We start from the raw sequence: 22,825 nt of genomic DNA, 5'->3' as shown, positions 1-22,825 counted from the left end.
GAACTGGTCAAAACTCCCGTTGGAATCCTGGCTGCACCAACTGGATTCCACTTGCCCCTCCCCCTGCTCGGATCCTAATGTGGGAAATGACATCTATAGAGACTGGATCACCCGTTCATTAGACTCCACTCTCCCGATGCGTAAATCCTCCTCTAAGAGACTTCAGAAATCTGCCCCATGGTTTTCTGACTCTCTAAAACAGCTAAAACGCACTTGCAGACAAAAAGAGAGAGCTTGGCGCCTAGATTTCCTCCCAGAAAAGAAGACCTCTTATAAAGAGGCCATCAAGGTATATAAAGAAGGGATTAGAGCAGCCCAGGCTACCTACTTTTCAGAGAAAATAATGGAAGCGAAGTCCAAACCTAAGGAAATCTTCCAAATTATAAAACAATGCTCTAGCGCCACCACGGCTCCCCCCCCTATCAAATCCCAGAAGCAATGTAACGAGCTTGCAGATTTTTTCCATAACAAAGTTTCAAAAATTTATTCCACCTTTCCACCTGCAGCTACCCCCCCGGAAGCATTCAAACCATCTCGCCTCAGACCACCCCCCCGTCCAGGCCAGCCGTCGCTCGAGCACTTTCTCCCCCTTGACCTCGACACTTTAGGCAAAGTGGCCCGTGCGGTCAAGTCGGGATCTCCCCGTGACCCTGCCCCTCCAGATATCCTGATGCAGGCAAGTAAAACCATCCTGCCTGTAATCTTGGATCTCTTGAACTCGTCCATCTCTGCATGCTCTGTCCCCACTGCCTGGAAGCAGGCCATGGTACGGGCACTGCTAAAGAAACCGAGCCTAGACCCAAACGATCTGTCAAGTTACCGTCCCATCTCACTCCTTCCTTGGACGAGCAAGGTGCTAGAGAAGCACATAAATGCCCAGCTGGTGCAGTACCTGGAGGATCACTCGCTGTTACACACATCTCAGACAGGTTTTAGACCTCAACACGGGACAGAAACCGCCTTGTTAGCAGTCACCGAAGATACTAGAAGGATTCTGGACCAAGGAGGATCAGTGGCAGTGATCCTCCTTGATCTAAGCGCCGCATTCGATACGGTCAGCTACTCCACCTTGCTGGACCGTCTCCATAACATCGGAGTTTCAGGTGACGCTTTAAGGTGGCTGGAATCCTTTCTGTCTGGGAGGTCGTTTCAGATCTTCGACGGTGTAACAGTATCCTCAAGCAAACCCCTGAGCTGCGGAGTACCACAGGGCTCTTCCCTGAGCCCTGTGCTGTTCAACGTCTACATGAGGCCGCTGGCAAGTGTCGTCGAACCACATGGCATCAAAATCGTGTCATACGCCGACGACACCCAGCTGGTGGTCTCGCTGGCCACCGAGAACAGTAAGTGCTCCCCTGCCGATCTGCTACACTGCCTAGAGGACATAAAGGGTTGGATGACCAACTCCTCCCTTAAATTAAATGGAGATAAGACGGAACTCATGCTCCTAGGCCCACCTTCTCCAGTTCCATTCACCTCCCTGTGGCCTAATGCACTGGGTCCCCCCCCCACCCCAAAGGAAAGCGTGAAGAGCCTGGGAGTATGGTTGGACAGCAAACTCTCCTTCTCCACCCAGGCCACTAAACTATCTGCCACATGCTTTGGCCTTCTAAGAACCTTGAGGAAGGTTCTTCCACTGCTGCCACTAGAAGCCAAAAAGGTTGCGGTCCAAGGGCTAATCCAGTCTCGCCTTGACTCGAACAATGCCCTATACATGGGGGCACCTGAGTTTACACTTCGAAAACTGCAGGTTGTCCAGAACTGTGCAGCTCGTTCCTTGCTAGAAATCCCGCGCACTCAGTCTGCTAAACCTGCCCTAAAAATTCTCCACTGGCTGCCAGTGAGGCAGAGGATAGCCTTCAAAGCACTGTGCCTGGCGCACCGCACTTTCTGGAACACAAGCCCAGCGATCAACAGAAATCTTGTTAACCCCTACCATCCCAACCGGAACCTACGATCAAAGGAGGCCTTCCTTGCCGTCATTCCCAGAGTAAAGCGAGCCAGAGCAGGGGGAAGAATGTTCTCGCTGAATACCGCCAGGCTCTGGAACGACCTTCCCCTCCCACTCCGGTCCAACTCAAATCTTCTATCATTCCGCAAAAACTTAAAAACATGGCTGTTTGACAAACCCACTGTACCATAGCACCTCCTCCGTCACTTCTGGTCAGCTTAGCGCTTGGACGCCCATGGGCAGCAATCGCGCTCTACAAATACCATTACAATTACAATTACAATTATAGGTGAGGCCATTCGTAGGTGAGGCCATTCGTAGAAGAGGCCATTCGTAGAAGAGGCCATTCGTAGAAGAGGCCATTCGTAGATGAAGCCTCATTGATAAGGCTGTCATAGACTACCGTCGTAGATGACTATTGTAGATGAGGATGTCATTGAGAGGAGGCTGTCCTAGACAATGCCATTGTAGATAAGGCCATCGTAGATGAGGCCATTCGTAGGTGAGACCATCATAGATGAGGTCATGTAGATGGACATCGTAGATGAGGCCGTCGTTGACTGTCCTACGTAGATGAGGCCGTCGTCGACGAGGTGAGGGCATCATTGACGACCGTCATAGATGAGGCTTTCGTAGGAGGCCATCGTAGATGAGGCCATCGTAGATGAGATCAATATTGGTGAGGCAGTAATAGCAGGGATGGAGTTTTGTTATAGACACCTTATTGCCAAGTTATGAGGATGTCAGGGATAAATAGGGAGTAGTAGGGTCTGCCTCTGAGGAGTTCTTTTTCATTTTTATTACCTCTCTCAATGAGAAATGCCTTATCAAGACTCAAGGCAAGTCTTTATGGCGTTCTTGTGCGCCCGCTGGAGACTCTTGGTGTGACCTCTCCCTTTGACCTCTCCTATGAGGTGAAGGAATCCTCATTGTCCTCATCAGAAGTGACGGATTTAAGTTTCTGTAGTATATAAGCCTCATCTCTCAGAACGTGAGTTTTGAGGAAAAGGTTAGACATATTTCATAGTCTATTACCTTGTTTACTGCCACTCAGCCATATTAGCGCCAGGGTCAGAGAAATTAAACATTAAGTTTAATCTTGGATAAGTAATAGCTGAAGAAACTGAGCCAAGCTCAGGGAGACTCCCTTCACACACGACGTGCAGTGAAAATCTGAGGAGAACTGCTTCTGTTGGGAGTGTTCTAGAGGGTGCCGATAGCTTATTGGTTGGAGCTGACTTTTAGTCCTTTTCATATAAGGACGTAGATAAGCTACTAAGATATAGCCTTTGGCCTATTTATTACTCATGGCACTACTTTTGTATTTTACCGCGGGACTCCCATCTCGGCGACGGGGAATGATTCAGGCATGTGAATCTATGAAAGATACCCCAATACTGGATAAACTGATCTATTGCAGCAACACCAGTTTTACTCTAGAACATTGGTGTAAGTTGCACATCTGAATCGTTGATAATGTGTGCACATTAGTTTACATGCTAAGTGCACAGAATAGAATTTAGAAAGCTGTATCCAATTTGGCTCTTAAAACCACAGCTACCTACTGTCCAAGCCCAGGACAGAAAAATAGAATGCTAAGGAATATATATGTGTCCTGAAATATAAAAAAATAATTTTTCCTCACCCCAATTCATTGCATTGGAAATTGCTGCTTTCACTTCTACTGTTATGTGTGGGCAATTGAACTGCCGATATTTAACAACCTGAGAAGGTTGAGAATTTATGTTGGTGTCATCAGGATTCAAACACATGTCTTTTAGATAACTGCATCAAACGCTATGTACTGATACCTAAATACGCTTTCTAATGTTTATTATCAAAACAAACAAGTTCAGGTGTGTTCGGGCCATACAAAATACTCCATGAATAGATAAAGCATATGGTGTCAGCTCACTATGTACAACTGACATCCAAGATTGGGAAGTTTAAACAGTGGTTTACTGCAAAAGCTGTAGGATAGGGCATCATCCCTCAGCCCTACATAAACATGTTTGTGGTAGGAGGAAGTCAAACAAAATAAAGTGCGGCAAATATGCGGCTAAAAACACAATCAAGTGCCGCAAATGTTTCACTTTTGATGCAGCAAAATTTACTAATTCATGCAGCAACATCCTAAGGGCCTGCGTCGCGGACAGTCAACTGTAGCTGGACTATAAGCAGTATGAGGCAACTTAGTCATTGCATTCTCCTTCAAATTTGGAGTCCAGAATTTGTATTGTAAGATGTATCGTCACTGGAAAGGGTCATAAGGTGATTGGAATGGAGAAAATGGTGTTGATGTCGATAATAGAGACATCCTTGGTAATGTTGTGGATGATAACGCTCTCTACGTCATTGGGGCTGTCGTCATCAACAATGGTTCGACCGTAGATAGTGTCCTTGACAATGAAGCTGGTGCTGTTGTAGATGATCAACTGGGTCCTACATGACAATGTTTTTTTTTTTGGTTTTTTTTTTAAACCGTTTATTACAAGTCTTAAAAGTATACAAGTATGGGCCCACAACCTTCCGGCCGGCCGCTAGCAATGATAGGAACATACGACATACATTTATGGAACACGTGGCATTACAGGAGTAGCATTTCACAGTAGGTAACAATGTCAAAAGCCACATCATCCAGGCCCCATTATGCGGTTTCATTTTAAATTAAGAACAAAAATTAAAACCACACCCACAAGGCAACCCACTATCAAAAAAAGGGCAGCACGTGCTCCCCAAGAGGGGGGATCCCAACTATACACAGAAGTGTGAGGAGGGGGAAGAGAGCAGAGCGAGGACTGGGGGAACCCAATGCTCGGCAGCGGGGGAATGAGTCGGCTAAGGGGATGGGGCTGGCGAGGCATCAGGCAGCAGCGGTGGTGCGCAGATACCCCCTCGGTAGGCGTTCCAGGGGCCCCATACTTTCACCCATGTCCCAGGCTTACCCCTCGCCACATACACCACCTTTTCGCGAAACATGCACCAGTCCATGTGTTCTTTCCAGGCCGAGACCGTCGGGGGCCTCTGGGATCCCCACAGTTGAGCAATATCACGCTTGGCTATCATATATCCCAGAGTCACCCACCACGTCTGCGGCGCCGAGTAATCAGTCGGTTCCCACACATTCAACAGGCATCTCCTCGCTTCAGGCAACAGCGCCACATGCGTAACCAGTCGCAGCACCTCATGTACACCACGCCAGAACCCCTCTACCTCCGGGCACTCCCACAAAATATGCATAAAGGTCCCCAAAGCACCACACCCACGCTTACACAACCCATCTCCAGCATAGCCCATACGCAGAAGCTTTGGCCCCGTCATGTAGACCCGGTGGAGTATCTTAAGCTGGACGAAGCGAAGGCGAGCCGGTATGGCCACCTCCTTCGGGGAGGCCACCGCGGAGGTCCAGTCCTCGTCGTCCAACTCCAGCCCGTCGGCAACCCAAGCCGCACGAAGGGCAGTCAACAGGCCCGAGCGGTCGTTTATGAGCTTTTTGTATATAAGTGAGATCGTGCTGTCCGGGACGTGCCCATCCAGCATTCTATCCTCCAGGGGGGAATATTCCGGGATGGAGGCAGCGTCCGAAAAGACGGATCCCAGCGCATGACGGACCTGCAAATACCGAAAGTATTTACTGCCCTGCAACTGAAATTCCGTCTGCAGCATATCGAACGTTTTAAATCCTCCCCTCGTCCAAAGATCCCCCACTTTACTGATACCTATTATGTCCCACTTCTCGAAGCCCTTAGAGGTCCACAGGGAACCTAACCGCTCAGACGCGTATAGAGGTGATGCCCGGGTCAAACGGTCCTTCCACCCCATAGCTACATTGGCCGCGTGCCAGACTTGCACCATAACACGCGTGGGGCCCGTCAGACGAGCGTCGGGCGCGCTAGAGTAGAGCGCTCGATTGTAGTCGCCACCTGGCAGGAGCATCTTGTCCATTTCAAATGCCGGGTTTAGGGCGGGCCCGTAGAGGCCATGATTAATGGCAGCGAGCTGGGAGGCCCAATAGTACCGTTTAATATCCGGGAGGGCAATCCCCCCGTCAAACCATGGGAGCGTCAGCTTAGCCAGAGCAATGCGCGGCCTCCCGTCCCAGAACAGGCGGCGTTGCAGACTCTCCACCTCACGGAAGTAGCGCGCCGGGACCAAGTCCATAGTGTTCTGCAAAGCGTACAGAAAACGCGGCAGAGACATCATCTTGAACAATGCCGCCCGGCCGAGCGGCGAAAGCGGCAGGCGCCGCCAGCGTGCGACATCTACCCGCAGACGCTGGAGGGGGGGGGGAAGTAGATTCTGTTCATACCGGGCCTCCGGGTCCAGAGTAATGAAGACACCCAGGTACCGAAATCCCTGCGGGGCGATCTGGATCGGACAGCCCCGCGGGAGAATAGGAGCCGCCCCAGAGAGAACATACACACACGATTTAGCCCAGTTGATGACGAGACCGGAGTTACGACCAAACGAGTGTAAAACATCAACTAGCACTATAAGTGATTTACGTGGGGAGGCTAGGTACAGAAGGATGTCGTCAGCGTATAGGGATACGCGGTCCTCATACTCGGGGGTCCAACGGAGACTACGGATGGAAGGCTCCCACCGCAGCCACTCCGCCAGGGGCTCCAAGGCAAGCGCAAAAAGAAGCGGCGACAAGGGACAGCCCTGTCGCGTGCCCCGGCCCAGCTCAAACGGGGCCGTTACTCTTCCGTTCACGACCACCTGCGCCAATGGGCCCGCATACAACAGTTTGACCCAACTGATGAATCCTGGGCCAAATCCGAACTTCGCAAGCATCGCCCAGATGTATGGCCACTCAAGCGTGTCAAACGCCATGGTGGCGTCTAAGGACGCCAAAATGGCCGGTTCCCGTATAAATGGGACGCGCGCAAGCACCCCATGCAAACGCCGCAGATTAAGGGCTGTATTGCGATGGGGAATAAAGCCAGACTGGTCCTGATGAACCAGATCTCCCACCACACCGATCAGCCGATTGGCGAGTACCTTAGCGAGAATTTTGGGCTCCGCATTCAGTAATGAGATAGGCCGATAAGAAGTAACCCGATCCCGAGGTCTCCCCTCCTTGTGGATCACCACGATTGTAGCCAGACGCTGGTCAAGCGGGAGGGAGCCCAGCGAGTGGGCCGCGAGAAACATTGTGCGGAGGTGAGGCGCCAATGTATCCGGTCGCAGCTTATACAGCTCGATAGGGATACCGTTCGGGCCCATGGCCTTGCCAGAAGCGACCGAGCGTATGGCGAGGGCGATTTCGTCGGAGGTGGGAGCGGCGTCCAGCGACACCCTGTCCTCCCCGGACAGGGAAGGCAGCGCGATATCCCTGAGCAGGGCACAGGAATCCTCTTCCGAGCAAGAAGAGACCGGGGAATACACCTCGCGGAAATACTCCGCGAAACAGGAGACAATTTCTTCTGGCTCAGTTACACACACCCCATTCGTTTTCTCAATCAGCGGGACCACACGATTCGCTCTCTCCTTTTTATCCAACCACGCTATCAGTTTACCAGCCTTATCACCCACATCATACAGTCGCCCCTGTTGCTCTCTACTAAGGCCCCTGGCCGCCTCCGTAACGAGGGCCCTATAAGCCGCCTGCTTGAGCTGGAGGACATGTAGTGCAGCATCCGTCACCCCATCTTCTAGATTACCCTCCAGCTCAACTATTTCAGCCTCCACCCGGGTCACCTCCTCCCGCTCGCGCCTCCGGGCGTGGGAAATAAGGGATAGGGCCTCCCCTCTAAGTACTGTTTTGAAGGCCTCCCACAGGGAGATAGCCGAAGGCACTGACCCCACATTCTCCTCAAAATAGCGCTGGAGGGATTTAATCAAGTCAGCGCGAATGGTGGGGTCGCGCAGGTACCAGGAATTGATTGGGACCACCCTGCTCTCAGCCCTCGGGAAGACATCAAAATGCAACAATAGCGGGGAGTGGTCGGAGATACCCCGTGCCAAATGGCGCACCTCCCCCACCCTCCCGACATGGGCCGCCGGGACAAGGACATAATCAAGCCGTGAGAGACTACCATGGGCCCCGGAGTGGAAAGTGTATTGCAGCTGCGTGGGATGTTTTAAGCGCCAGCAGTCCACCAATCCCAGTGTATCCAAGAGGCCGGATAGCCACGCCTGTGCCCGGGGGAGGTCCCTAGGGGGGTGACGATCCACAGTCCCAGAAACCACCGCGTTGAAATCCCCCCCCCACCACCAGAAGCCCCCCCGGAAGGCCAAGGAGGAGGCGCCCCAGATCTGCAAAGGTGGTTGACTGCAACCCCGGTGGGACGTACACTGACACAAAGACAACCACTTTGCCCTCCATTCTACCCACCAAGACAGTGTAACGTCCCCTGTCATCGTGGAGCACCTCATCAATTTCTAACGGGAGCGAGTTCTTTACCATGATACCCACACCCCTCGAGCCTGACGTGAAGCCCGAGTGGGCCACGAGGCGGTAGCCACGCCGATTCATGGCGCAGAAGGAATTGCCAATAAGGTGTGTCTCCTGCAGGAAGACCACATCAGGCGAGAGTCGCTTCAGATACTGTAGGACCACACCTCGTTTGATCCTGTCCCCCAGTCCATTGACGTTCCAAGAAAACAAAGTTAATTCCCTACCCCCCATCATACACAGAAACCATCATTCGTCCCCCCGAGAGCACAGTAGAACCAACACAAAAAAGGGTTTGCCTTGTGATAATAACGAACAACACCCCATCCCAGCCCACCCACCCCAACCAAACTCCCCCCTCCCTGCACCCCTGCATGAGCCCAGACAGCCCCCCCAACGTGCAGTGTGCCTGTCGCCCCATAGATAGTTAAACTAACTAGACCCCCAGAGGAGGAGGGAGAACCCCCAAGAGACCCCACACAACCTCCATAGGAGGGGAACTTAAGCAATCCGACGTATAGTCAAAAGTGGCATCATTTTTGTCCCGAGCGAGGCCTAATATTAGTCCCTCAGTCTTGATCCGGCGAGCCCTCTCCCCCGGCCGCTCCCCCCCCGCCACCCCGATCCCGATCTCCAGACAGAGTATCCAGCCAGTCCCCGGCCGCTTCGGGACGATCAAAAAAGTGTGTGCGACCTTCCACCTCCACTCGCAGCTTAGCTGGGAAAAGCATGGCGTACTTGAGATTTAGGTCCCGAAGACGGCGCTTGACACCAAGGAAGCTCAGTCTCTGCTTCTGGACCGCAGGGGTGAAATCAGGATAGAAATTAATGTCCATATTGTCAAGTCTAATCGGTCCCTGTAGTCTGGAGGATTGCAGGATAGCGTCTCTGTCCCGAAAATTAAAAATCCGGGCGATGAGAGGTCGCGGAGCGGCTCCGACCTTAGGCCTTCCCCCGGGAACCCTGTGGGCCCTCTCCACAGCAAAGAATTTACTCAGCCCCCGCGGCTGGAGATGGGTAACAATCAGGTCTTCCACGAAAAGGTCCGCCGCCGCTTCCTCACGTCCCTCAGGCACCCCGATGATACGGATGTTGTTCCTCCGGGCCCGACTCTCGGAGTCCTCCAGGCGACGATCCATCAGCGCACTCGCCCGAGCAAGCCGGCGCACCTCCGTTTGCAGGGCCGCCACATCTGTCGTAAGGCCTGATGCGGTGTGGGCCAAAGAATCGACTCGGTCGTTGGTCTTGGAGAGATCGGCCCTTATCAGGCCAACATCTACGAGGACCGAGTCGATCTTCTGCGCCAGTGTGTCAAAACGCTGGCCCACAGAGGCCTTCATCTCGGCGATGGCGCCCATGACATCCCGCAGAGTCAGATCCGTGGGCAGATCGGGGGCATCAGTAGGGCCCTCAAGGGACCTGCGTGGCACCTCAGGAGATCCCTTCTGGAGGGTATAGCGATCCATGCTGTTGGACTGATGGGCTGCGCCACGCCGGGTCGATTTTACCTTTGCCCGATCGCCATCTTGTTTCGTGGCCATGGTCCCAGTCTCCCGATCGCACCAGCCACGTCGTGAAGGGCGGGCAAGCCGGTCCACGGGCTCCGGGGGGGCGCCACCCCAGATCTGCGGGGCGGATCACAGCCGGCGGGCAGGCAGGGCCCCCCAGCGAGGCCACACCAACACACAAAGCCCCACGACCCAACCTCGCATAGACAGCAAGGAGGGTGCGAAAGCGAAAGTGAAAGTGTGGGTTACGCGAGCCACCAAGCCCTATCCGCCGCTGTTATTCACTTCGTCACTGGATCGCCCCACAACGCAAATCCGGGGTTCGGCTAGGAGAAGGCCGCAAACCTCAATCGGTGCTAAAATCGGTGTCCGAGGTCCGATTTGGAAGCGGAAAACGGGCGCCACCTCAGCTCGGGCTCACCAACACAGTCCCCTCATCTGGGACAGGATATGTTCAGGATAGTCATAGGAGGTCGCGGAGGTCCTCGGGAGCCTCGCACCTACGCGGCCATCTTGGTTGCGCGCTAGGCTCCTCCCCTCCTACATGACAATGTTGATGTCATTGCCAGTGGATCTCTCTTTGTCAGTTTCTGTTTTTGCAGTTTTATATAGCGCAAACTCAACCTGAAGGACCTGGAGCTCTTTACAAGAGCACTAGTTACAGTACACAAGGACACATACATTTATTTTTTTTAGGGACAGGGAGATTAAGCGATTTGCCCAGAATCACAAGATGTTGAGCCGATGCCCAGACTCAAGCCTGGTTCTCCAGTTCCAAAGGAGTCAGTTCTGGCTGTTACACCACATCCTCTCCTCAACTGACTGTTTGAGGGATCTGAGAGGTTTTTCGTGAAAACCTGCTTTCATGATGTTTTGAGCATTTCTCTGAGTAAATCTCAGTGTTTTTATGAGACCAGAAGACATAGAAGTTGACATTTGATGTTCTAGATCCAGTACAGGAAAATAAACTAAATTAAGAAAAAAAATAATAATAAATCAGGATTTCTTTTTTGCTCAGCCTTCATAAACTGCTCGAGGATGCCCCCCTGTAAGGAAATTATATCCTGTTAAGGGGGCATCCCCTAAGAAGGAGTTTGTTATCTTTCAATAAAGGGCAAAGCAACTCCCTGTCTTACAGAGTGTTTGTAGAAAAAGTATTACATATGACATAGCATGAAAGCTTGTGTTTAGGATAATGCATTTGCCATCAGGGTCATCAGAATAGACCTTTCTCTGGGCACAGCTAGTGTCAGTCTTAAGAAGAGGTTAAGTCTCGCTCAGAGTCGGGGTGACAGTAACTAAAAAAGGCCTACTTGTACCAGAAAATTGAGAATGTTTCCTAAAAACAACAGAGTAAGTTGGAAGCTGAACATAGGGCTGGTTCAGTCCCAAGGCAGACCAGTAAAACAACAGCATTTCACTGAAATCACTGAAAGGTTAGTGCGGAGATCTGCCTGTGGCTCTCTCACACACAATGTGCAATAGAAATCCAAGTTATAGTGTCATCTAGGAGAGCTGGCACTTTCACCTCATTGGCAGAATTTTGGGTAGCTTCAAATGAGGTGGATGTGTTACTAAACAAACACTGTTGAGACCTCTTGCAATTTTAGCACTGTTTACTGCTATTTAAGGTTACCAAGGATTCTGAGCCTGACGACGGAATATGACTCAAGCATATGACTAAATGAAAGATCCAAAGCTGGAGAAGTTACAAACACTCTGAACTGCAATATCCTTGTTTGTTTGCCTTTCTGTCAGTTCGGTACCATTAACTGGTATACGACTAGTTGTTTGATTCAGTTTCATACTTTAGCTTTCATGCTGGATGAGAGGAATGCTGCAATCGTGCAGTCACCCATGTTGCTGGTACTCCTGGGGATAGTTTTATTGGTTCCTTAATGCTATAACCACCCCACTTTCCCTTCCCTGACACTTCTCTTTATAGATACCCTAGTATTTGTTTGGATAACTACCGCAGAAATTCCTTACATAAAATATGCGAGATACCCAAGGGAGTTGGTGTTTTTTTTATGTTCATGTTCAGTGGTACTACATATATTGTGTTTTTATATAATGGGGGCCATTGTGCTGGCCTGGTCTTTACAATAAAAACATTTAAAACTATAATGGAGTATTACGCAAGGAGGCAAATCTCCCCAAAGAAATGTGTCCTTTTTTCTCTTGAAGGTATTGGGCCCATATCGCTGAATTTCTATTTTAGAGAAGGTATACACCTCAATGGCGTGCTATGGGTAAATCAGAGAACACCTAAAGGGTCAGAGTCTAACCCAACGACAGCCTTTAACCTGAGACAGATTTGGAGCTTAGGCTACATCTTGGCAATTGCCACGTAGTCTGAAGAAACATTAGTAGCCATGCAAAGTTTGATGCTATTAACTGCAATCAGTTGGAACATATGTAGTAGACGGTGCAGACACCAATGTTACTAGAGTCCTGTCTCATGCTAGAGTTTCTAAGGTCAAGGGTGAAGCACAACTTTAATCAGCAGGAGCCATTGCTGTAAATGTATTTAATCAATTTGGAAGACAGTAGAGATTTCAAACACGACAACTCTGCAGAAGACTTATTTACTATAAAGGCCAAGTCAACTGTAGATGTAGTTTACTATCTTACACTGAAGCTACACACAAAAAAGACACTATGTCAGAACCATAGTGAAGCATCTTGCACAAACTACCACAGAAACTGCATTCCTTAAAACCAGTCACCCATGGCAAAGCCAGGAGTGTAGGAAGGCTACAGAGGAAGTAGAGTAAAGATTAAGCACCCATCCAAAACGTAGCGGAAACAGTGTTTCATGACAAAGAATTTGGAAAAACGCAACAATGTGTCAAGATGTGTTAATCACTTCAAACTTAATTCAAAAGATATGCCTACCTGCACACCAGGATGTGTGTGATGGGAGTTCTTTTGACCGGTCCATTACGACTAAAAGCGAATCCTGGTTGACGATGAATATCTTGAGGATTTCCTGCATAAGAGCCATCATAACATTCGTTGATAGACACATCTATCCTAGCACCTTTTGGATGACACTAAAGGAAAATAATAGAAAAAGATTAAGTTATTAAATAACATTACTTTGGAAGGTAGAAACAAGATCTGGATGGAACTGAGAGAGGTGGGTGGCTAAGAATAAAATAGATTGGGAGAAGGATCAGGTTTGAGAGGAAGGAACAATGGGGATGCATCTATAAAGAATGCTGTGGTTTTAGGTCCTCTGTCCAGGACTTCCAGGACAGCGCTTCTAGCAACATGCATTATGTTTCTTTCAGCTACATCCTCCAAGGGAACTATCACCCACCAGGAAAGAAACAGTAAACTGTGGGCTTGAATGCTCTGATTTGATCCTAAGGATCGCTCTGGATTCAAACTCTTTCCAATCCCATATCACAATCTTCCAAGGGCCATTCTGGTATCCAGGACTGCATGAAACCTTAACTCCATCTCTATCAACAGATACCAAAGGTAGTTTCTGCAACCGAACAGACGAAGGAACCTACAATGAGAAATGGAAGACTAGAGAGATGCATGCTCTGGAGAAGATGACAAACATTTGGTAAGTTAATGACTTTCCTCAGGCAACTTGAACAGAAGTACTTGGATTTCAATTTGATACTGTCCTAAAATATTAACTGTTGTCCAACCACAACTGATCACCATGCAAATATTGGTGAGGTCTCCTGTTAAGAGGCCTTACTGCCCATATGGCAGGGCGCATGGTACTTAAAAGAAGGACATATACAAGTTTAATGTTAAGCATGTCCTTAGAGTGCAAAAACACTAAATGCTATTTTCACTGCAGCAGGGTTAGCTGTTTGTAAGAAACTGGCCCTATATACACTGCACTGAAGGGAAGTACAGTGTGTATAGAGTCCGAGGGTCTCCAGAGGTTTGGCAGAGGTTAAAGGTAGACAGAACCTTACTCTCTGAAGTGGTAGCTTTTTCGAGCAGTAAGGCAGTATCAGAGGACAGTGTTAAGCATTTGATGTACACACTCAGTCAGCAAATGAATTCACACACTCAAGAACTGAACTCTAGGCCAATTGTTTTTGTATAAACAATATACTGTTGGTTTATTTCTAGAACCAAGCAAGCCTGGCACAGGTAAGCATATAAATACTTTTCATCTACAAAAGGCTGTTGTTTAATACTTTCAAATTACAGTAGAACTTTGTACCAATTAGAGTTTACAGGGGTCGCAATGCAATGCACAAACTTAGTAGACCCAGTACATAGGAATCAATAGGCTTTTTCAGTAAAAATGCAGGTAATTACTTTTCGGATTACTTTAACTAACCCAGTGCTAGATCCTAGATTCAGCACTGGGGCATTTCCTGAAAACAGTTGAGTAAATGCGTTTTAGTTAGAGGTACGATTTTTAAAGAATATTATTGAATTTCAAAAATTGACACTTAAAAACTTTTTCACATAAAATCACCAATGTTATCCTATGGGAGGAAATTCACTTTGCAAGTAAGTTACTTTAAGGTTACTTTCCTTACTCAGTGCTGGATACCTAGATTCAGCACAGGGACATTTCCTGAAAACAGTTGAGAAAATGCGTTTTGGTTAATCGGGTGATTTTTAAGGAATATTCTCAGTTTTCAAAAGTCGGCACAAACTTTTTGGGGCCAAAAAGTGTCAATGTTATTCTATGAGGAAAAAGAGGTTTCGGCTTCCAGGTAGGTAATCGGTCTTTTGAGTTAGGGTTCTGGGGTAAGACTCAGGGGTCTCCCAAGGTCAGTGATGCACTGTTGTTGCACCCCCAGTGGCATTAGGGCGGCCGGGTGCAGAGTGTTGAGGTCCAATGTTATCCTATGGAGGATAGTGGGGCTCCGGTTGGTGGCTGCTGGCAAGCAGGCCACAGGTTGTGGGAGCAAAGCTCCTAGGGTTAAGCTCAGGGAAAGTTGGGGACCAAGTTAGTACCAAAGGGGCACCCTCAGCGGCACTAGGGCGGCCGGGTGCTGCTTTGAGGTCGGGTGCCCTGTTGATTTCAATGGAGATTCTCAGGGATAAAAACACTGCAGGATCTTCCAGGAGTGACCACCACTTCGAGGGGTAAGTAGGGATGTTGAGGGTTGGTTAGGCACCGCTGGATTGGGCACACAAGGCCGTGGGGCGTTGGGTGCAGGGGTGCCTTGGGACATCGGGCTTTCTTACCCGCTCTGGTCACGGTATGGGGGGGCGGGCCGTTACCCTGGATTGAGGCTGCAGGCATCGATGGAGGCTTGAGGCAGGTCAGGGGTCGCCGGATCTCGGGTCACCTCCTCGTGGTATTTGCTCACTCGGGCCGGATTCGGCGGGTGCAGTGTGCGCGGGATTCACGGTTCCCGGCTGGCACCAGAAGCTGCAGTTCAAACACGTCCGGTGTTTACGGGAGAACCAACTTGGAAAGTGAAGGCAGGCAGGTCCTCCGGGGTTTTTGAGGTTGCTGTCCGCTGGACATGCCGGGGTTTTGCAGGAGAAGGTTCGAGGGGAGACAAGCCTGTAGGGCTGGGGCCAAGTCAGTGGGTGTCGTCCTCTTGATAGCTCTGCGTGGCTTCTCGTCCATCTTCTTCTCTTCTTTTCTTGTGGTTGCTGTATCTGAGGAAGGTAGGTTCAGGGTGCCCCTAAATACTAAATTTAGGGGCGTTACAGGGCAGGGCCTCGAGGTTGTGCTTCACCTCGCCTCCCCCACCTTAGGGGTAGAGTTGGCAGAGGTGGGAACTCCTCTCTTTCCCACCGGTTCTCCTGCCCAAAGTGGGGGGTAGAACCCGTGGGGACCAGTTGCTGAAAGCAGCAAATGGTCTGGAGAGGCTCACAAAGGCGGCATGCCTTTGAAGCTTCTCCTTCGGGAACTCTGCCCATCGTAGAGGATGAGGCTTGGCACGTCGTCCCAGTATGTGCATTGTTTCAGGCCCCCGAGAGCAGCAAGCTCTCGACCCAGGGGTCCAGAAACATGTCTGGTGGTGGCAGCCTGCGCAGCCCCTCCGTCAAGTCAATGGAAGTTGGTCGAGTTTCAGGGGCCATCTCTAAGATGCCCTCTGTCGTGCATTTTACATTAAATCCCACACTGGCATCAGTGTGAGTTTAATGTGCTGAGAGGTTTGATACCAAACTTCCCAGTTTTCAGTGTAGCCATTATGGTGCTGTGGAGTTCGTAATGACAAACTCCCAGCACCATATACTCTTAATGGCAGCACTGCACTTACAGTGCCCAGGAATGGACTTGGGCACTGTAGGGGTACAGGGCTCATGCTCCTGTACCCTCATCACTGGCATAGGGCACCCAGCTAGAGGGGTGACTGATGTATGCCAGGGCAGTGGTTTGTGGGCATGGCAGATGTGTGCCATGTCGACTCTTCACTTTGTTTTGCACCAAGGCAGTCTGCAAAGACAGTGTGTGAGTGTCAGGGTATAGGGCCTCTGAGGGTGGCACAATAAGTGCTGCAGCCCTTAGAGGCCTTCTCTGGTCACAGTGCCCTGGGTACCTGTGGTACCATTTACCTGGGGCTGACATGTGGCCAGAGATGCCAATACAGTATCAAGCTGCAGATTCCTTACCTTTGAATTTCTCCGGGCGTCAGACTGAATCGGGAAACTTTTGAGTGAGCATCACCCCTGCGTGCCATTGGGTGGCTTCGTTCAGCTTGGTGTGACACCGCGGGTGTCAGTTGTGATGTTACTGTCACCTATATAGGCGCCACCCAGGCATGTGGACACAGGTTCCTTTTCACTTTTTTCGAACCAGAAGTACAGATCCATGAAGTGAACTGACATGAGTGTCAAAACTGGGACCCTGAAAAGGGGCCAACCTTAGCTTTACAAAAAAAGAGTCTGCAGAGCGGGGAGGCATGGGTGGGTCTGTAACGAATCTCCTGCTAGATATTGTCTCTACCAGGTAATGCATTACCGAAGAGAAGTAACTTGTTCATATGATAAATAATTCTAGCTGCAGATCCCTCACCTTTTAATAAATTCCCAAGCCATACCATCCTGGCAGAGGGCTGGGGACAGATTTTCTAAACTAAAAAGTCCTGCAGGACCGAAAAGGCGAAATGCCTATCTCTGCAGACCCAACTATCCAGGCAGTAGTGCTTGGCAAACGGGTGCAGAAAGGCCAGCGTTGCTGCCTGTCCAGGACTGGGACACCACGAGCCAATGCTGTGGTCACAGCTTTTTCCCTGGTAAAAGGGGCCCGTAAGCTCTGGGGAGGCTGCTTCCTACCCAGGGCGTAGCAGAGTTTAATGTAAATAACGGCCCAGCGCGAGTTCATTTCTGTTCTGCCCAACCTTTTTTTAGCTCCATCACCCACAAAGTGCTCGCTGCCCACTCCGAAATATTTTGTGCGGTCAAGGAAGAACAACAATGTTCTTTTTGGGTCCAGATGGAGACTCTCCTCTTCCTTAAAGGGATGTGGGGGAGCAGAAAAGGTGGGCAGCGTGACTAATTAACCTAGACGGATGAGGCACCACCTTATCCAAAAATGTCATCATGTAGGGAGGCTTGCATTACAAAGCCTGCAATTCACTCATCCTCCCAGCAGATGTTATTGCCACTAGAAAGGCTGTCTTGATGGTAAGCAGCTAGAGTTAACAATTGTACAAAGGCTCAAAGAGAGCACACACAAGATGTTTGAGAGCCAAATTATGGTACCACTACGGAATGATAAAGGACGTAGGAGGAAAACCATGTACAAGTCCGTTTAAGAACCTATTTACAATAGTAGATTTAAAAAAAAAGGGTTGGTCTTTCAGCCACAAGAAAACGAACAAGGCAGAAAGATAACCCTTAAGAGTACCCAAAGCAGAGCCTTGATGGGGAAGGGCAAAAATAAAAAGTAGAATATTAGATAGAGAAGCAGAAAGAGGGTATATAGACATTACTGCACAATATTTTACTCATTTTTGCTAACAGCAGGCGTATACCGTCTTAGTGGAGGGCTGCCTGGCTGCCATCAGAAAAATACATACTTTGGGAGGAAGGTCGAAAGCTATCAACTGTTGCCGCTAAATCTCCATGCAAGGAGGTGGAGAGTTGACTGGTACGGGTGGAAGACCTTTTTCTGCTGCTGTGACAGAAGATCCACCCAAAGGGGCAGCCTGATAGGAGGATCGATGCTCATTCGAAGCAGCTCCGGATACCAGACTAGCAGTGCTCAGTCCAGAGGTACAAGAATGACTTGGGCCCGGTCAGTCTTTATCTTCCTGAAAAGTATTATGGACAGAAAAGCATATAGGAGGCCTGAGCTTCACTCGCGACAAAAAGCGTTGCCGAGTGACAGCAGCCTTGGAAACTCCAGCCAGTAAAACTACTGATATTGCGCGTTCTCTTCGCAATCTAACCAAGGCTCTCCCCACTGCTGAAAGAGACCTTGCACCCCCTCCGAGTGGAGGCACACAATTTGTGATCTGCTAGGCATCGACGGCTGAGTTCATCCGTTCTGGTGTTGAGAGAACTTACCAGGTGTTGAACCACCAGGGTTATACCCTGCAGTTACAACCATGTCCAGAGATGCAGGGCCTTTTGACAAAGGGCCCAGAACCCCACCCCGCCCTGATTGTTGCAGTACCATATGACAGTAGTTTTGTCTGTGAACACTTCCCCTTGACAGAGGGAAGAAATGGTTTCAATGCTATCCGGATCACCAGCAAACTGATTAGGAGCCTCAACTCCACCAGAGACCAGTATCCCCTGATCTCCACCTCTCCCAGATGGCCGCCACATCCCAGGAGTGACATATATGTCACTACTGTGAAATTTGGTTGGGGAAGGGAGAGGGGTCCTCCTCGGACCCAATCGTGGTTCGTCAACCACCATTGCAGAACTTTTGCAGTTGCTTCCGAGATATGGACCACATCGGAGTGATTCCCCAGATGCTGTGCCCACTAGAACTTCAAGTCACACTGCAGAGCCTGCATATGCCATCTGGTGTGATATCCAAACAGGATGTAGGAATTCATGAGTCGCAGCAGCCTCAGTCATTCTCACCAAAATACAGGATAGAGGCTGAAACAGTTTCGTAGTCAGAATTTCCTGGACACTTTGCTCTTGAGGATAAACCGTGTCCAGAACAGCTCCGATTAAAGGGAGCGTCTGAGAAGGAGTAAGGTGCGACTTCGGCACTTTAATAGAGAACCCCAGCGAATGCAGGTGGTCTGCCGTAGTTTGAAGGCGAGAGAGAGAGAGAACAGCCTGGAGAGAGCATGCCTTCAACAGCCAGTCGTCGAGGTAGGGGAAGACTGACACCACTAACCTGCGCAGATGAGCTGCAACCATGACCATCACCTTGGTGAACAACTGAGGGGCTAAATGGAAGCAAGGGGAATTGGAAGTGCACCTGGCCTACCTTGAAACGTAGGTAACGCTTGCGGGCAGGTAGGATGGGGATGTGAAAATCCTGCAAGTCCAAAGCTCCCAGCTAATCTCCTTGGTCAAGGGCAGACAAGACCTGAGCCAATGCGAGCATCTTAAATTTCTGCTTTTTGAGGAAGAGGTTGACGATAGGAAGAGGTTGACGATAGAAAGATCCAAAATGAGCCTCAAACCTTTGTTCTTTTTCGGTATCAGAAATTAGTGAGAGTAGCAACCACTGCCTACCTCTGAAATTGAAACCTTTTCAATAGCTTTGATTGCTAGGAAAGCTGTATCTTCCTCTTGGAGCAATACTAGATGACCCTCTGACAGCTACTCTTGAATTGGCGGTGAAGGAGGAGGAAAAGAAAGAAAGGGAAGAGAATAGCCATCCTGAATAATATGCAAGATCCATTTGTCAGATTTTATGGATCTCCAGTGGAGGAAATAGTGTTGAATTCTCCCTCCAACTGGAGTAACATGGCCTTGTAGAACCAAACTATGAATGCTTTGAGGCTTCAGCTGCCGGGGCCTGGGTGGCAGACGACTTATGACTACCATTCCCACAAGGTTGCAATGAACCGCATCCACATCTTTGCACAACTGTGGGAGTCTGCGCAGGATGGTGGATGGGATATGGCTGCCGCAGTTGAAAACTCCTTCCAATGCCACGAAAATGGCAAAAGCTACACTGGCCACGAGGAGTAACAGAGGCCCAAGGATCTGGTCATAACATAAGATTCCTTGAAGCGCTCCAAAGCAGAGTCTGCTTTCTCCCCAAAAAGACTAGTCCAGTCAAAGGGCATGTCCATGAGGTTAGCCTGGACATCACCTGAGAAGCCAGATGTTAAAAGCCAGGCGTGGCACCGTAAGGCCACCATCGACGAAAGCACTCTACCCAGCGAGTCAGTTGTATCGAAGTTACACCTGATGGAAAACTTTGCTGCCTTTCTCCTATCTTTCACTGCCTGGGACAGCATGGCCCGGGCCTCCTCCGGGGACCTATGGTAGCACTTGCGCAACGTTTCCCAAACTGTGTGCGAGAAACACCCCAATAAGCATGTGGTGTTTACTGACCGCAATGCCATGGTGGCAAGAAGAAAACATTTTGTCAGGTGCTTCCAGCCTCTGGGATTCCTTATCTGGAGGAGCGGAAGGGAATGGGCCATGGGACGTTAAAGCCTGAACCACCAAGCTCTCAGGGTTGGGGTGTTGGCCAAGGGAACTTGGATCGCCCAGTGCAGGGAGATATCAGCGTGCGATTGTCCTGTTCAAAGGAGTCCCTGTGATAGGCTTGGACTATGTGCCTAGAAGGGCATATGTCAATGCATTATTAAAGGGCAAAAGGGATGCGGACGAGGAAGCCCCAGGCTGAAGCAACTGAGTCAAGAGATTAGTCTTGATCTGCACCAAGGGCAGCCCCAGGTCAAGGACCTCTGCTGCCCTTCTCACCACCATGGCATAAGACGGCTCCTCCACCGTAGCCACCATAGGTGGGGAGAGCATACCAGTATCTGGAGATGTCCCCAGTCCACATACTTCTCCAAGATCCTCATATGGAGGCATCGTTATCGGGACCGACGTTGGGGAAGGTAGCGCTGGCACAACCGGTGTCGACCTGGATCCAGAATCGGATCCATGAGACCTTCATCAGCACCGGAGTTGTTGCCGTAAAGCCTGGTGGGGCCTCCTACGACTCCACAGGGCCAATTGCCCATTGGAGGGGTCAGCCTGCTCAAAATATTAGGCGCATGTCCTTGTAAAAGTCTTTAAATTGAGTAGGGTCACTCCCAGAAATAGGGGGGGGGGGGGAGGGGGGATACGTGGAGTTGACCCCAGCAACGATTACGGGGAACAGTGCCTACAGCGTCGATGCTCCTTACCGGTCTCGTCGATGAATGCAGAGAAGGTAAAGTCTTAGTCCATTTGGACGACTTCTCATACTTCTTCCCCAAATGTCCCGAGGATCTAGAATGTGAAAAAGAGGACTTGAGGCTCCTGGAGCGGTCTGGTGACCTTCTCATCCTCTAATGGAACTGGGGTCCCACTCAACTGTGTTGACTGCTGGGCCGCAAGAAGCTTTAAAGATCACTTCCCGCAAGGCCTTCGGCACCATGGCCCGGCAATCAGAGCACGACTGTGTGAAGTGGTCACGCTCGAGACACCACAAGCAGACAAGTTGGGGGTTGATTACCGACATGGCGCGGTGACTGGCACCACACAACTTGAACCGTGTAGGTCTAGGTCATTCCTCGACACACGAAAAAATCTCTCGACAAAACGTTGAAAAGTCAGTCAAAAGGAGACAGGTGTAGCTCTTCTCTGGATCAGCACTTAACTGGCGCGGAAAGAAAAGAACTGACGTCTGCGTGCCGCCTGTATAGGCGACCGCGATGTTACAAATGATGCGGGCGATGTAAGGCACAGCCAAACGGAGTCAAGCGATGGCGTGCAGATGTACTGCTCACGCAAACGTTTCCATATCCAGTCTGACGCATGGGGAAATTAAAAGGTAAGGAATCTGCAGCTAGAAGTCTATCATATATTTAAGTTTTGGAATTTGTGAAATATTTATTACAACCCCAATTCACTGGTATAGTTGAATTTGTAATAAATATTTGGGAAAATGTACTTTTATAAAGTTACCTTTGCCCTGCCTGAAGTAAAATCTGCATTTTATTCTCCTGCTTCTGGCAGCAAGTAATACGCGTTTAAATAGACAAAAAAGGGGTGTGAACTTTCTCCTGGTGGTGGTGTTGTGCCCTTGAAAGAATGGCCCATCATGCCCCACTGCCCTCCAATCGGTCTCCATTAGAGTGGGCCTCTTGTTGACATTACAGTGTCACATCCTGCAGAGTATCAAGACCTACTTGCCTGGTCTGTTGAGGTTTTTCATATAACATTGGAGGCGGAATTCAAAGAAGGAAAACAGAAGGGCAAACCAATGTAAGCATCTACTGTCTTACTGCTGAAAACTCAGCTTTGGTTGACCAGACATTTTTACAAGGTTGTTGTAGGTACAGAGACAGCCACAAACTAGATTTTGGTGTTAGATGTGGGAGGACACTAGGGTTACCCTAGTACATTTCCCACACACAAACCCTAGTCCTCAGAGCCCAAGTTTAGTGCGGCAAAAGACTTTGGCAATCTTGAAAATGTCCAAATTGGGTAGAGTTAGCCATATGAGCCTTTACCCCATTGATTAGGATATCCCAAGGGGTCATTCTCCCCCACTAGCTCATGCTTGGCATGAATGTGTCTTCTCCAGTCTCCCACTTCAGAATTCTTTTGGACCAGAGGAAGAGCAGAGAAGGACTGAATCTGCTGTCTGCAACTTGTGAGGAACCCTGGAGACTAGACCTGCTCTTTCCAGGGATCATAAGGCTGACCTGTTCAAGCTACAGGAATACAACAAGCTCAGAGATGCCTTTTTCTGCAATTGCCTAGCTGATCATTGACAACTGGACCTATGACTGCGCTCTGCCTACCACCCTGTGAGTCTTTATGTGGCACTAAGTGCCTCCTAAAAAGGTTTGATAGGTGAGGCCTCGGGTCCAGTATACTGACTGGCTCGCTGTCCCCGACCATTGGTGGATACATTGGTCTCAG

The 22,825-nt window shown here is 49.7% G+C and overlaps 1 protein-coding gene across 1 annotated transcript in view; it reads right to left on the bottom strand.

Moving 5' to 3' along the window:
* Positions 1 to 22,825, bottom strand: part of SUZ12 (SUZ12 polycomb repressive complex 2 subunit) — an 819,404-nt gene that overhangs the window by 165,142 nt on the left and 631,437 nt on the right. Inside the window, exon 13 of the mRNA XM_085617193.1 lies at positions 12,758 to 12,915. Within this exon, the coding sequence (XP_085473319.1) occupies positions 12,758 to 12,915 (158 nt within the window). The remainder of the gene's footprint in view (positions 1 to 12,757; positions 12,916 to 22,825) is intronic.

This window comes from Triturus cristatus, chromosome 7, assembly GCF_964204655.1.
Source record: "Triturus cristatus chromosome 7, aTriCri1.1, whole genome shotgun sequence".
Classification (NCBI taxonomy): domain Eukaryota; kingdom Metazoa; phylum Chordata; class Amphibia; order Caudata; family Salamandridae; genus Triturus; species Triturus cristatus.
Note: the sequence above shows the minus strand (reverse complement) of the source record. Positions and strands in the feature narration are given on the sequence as shown.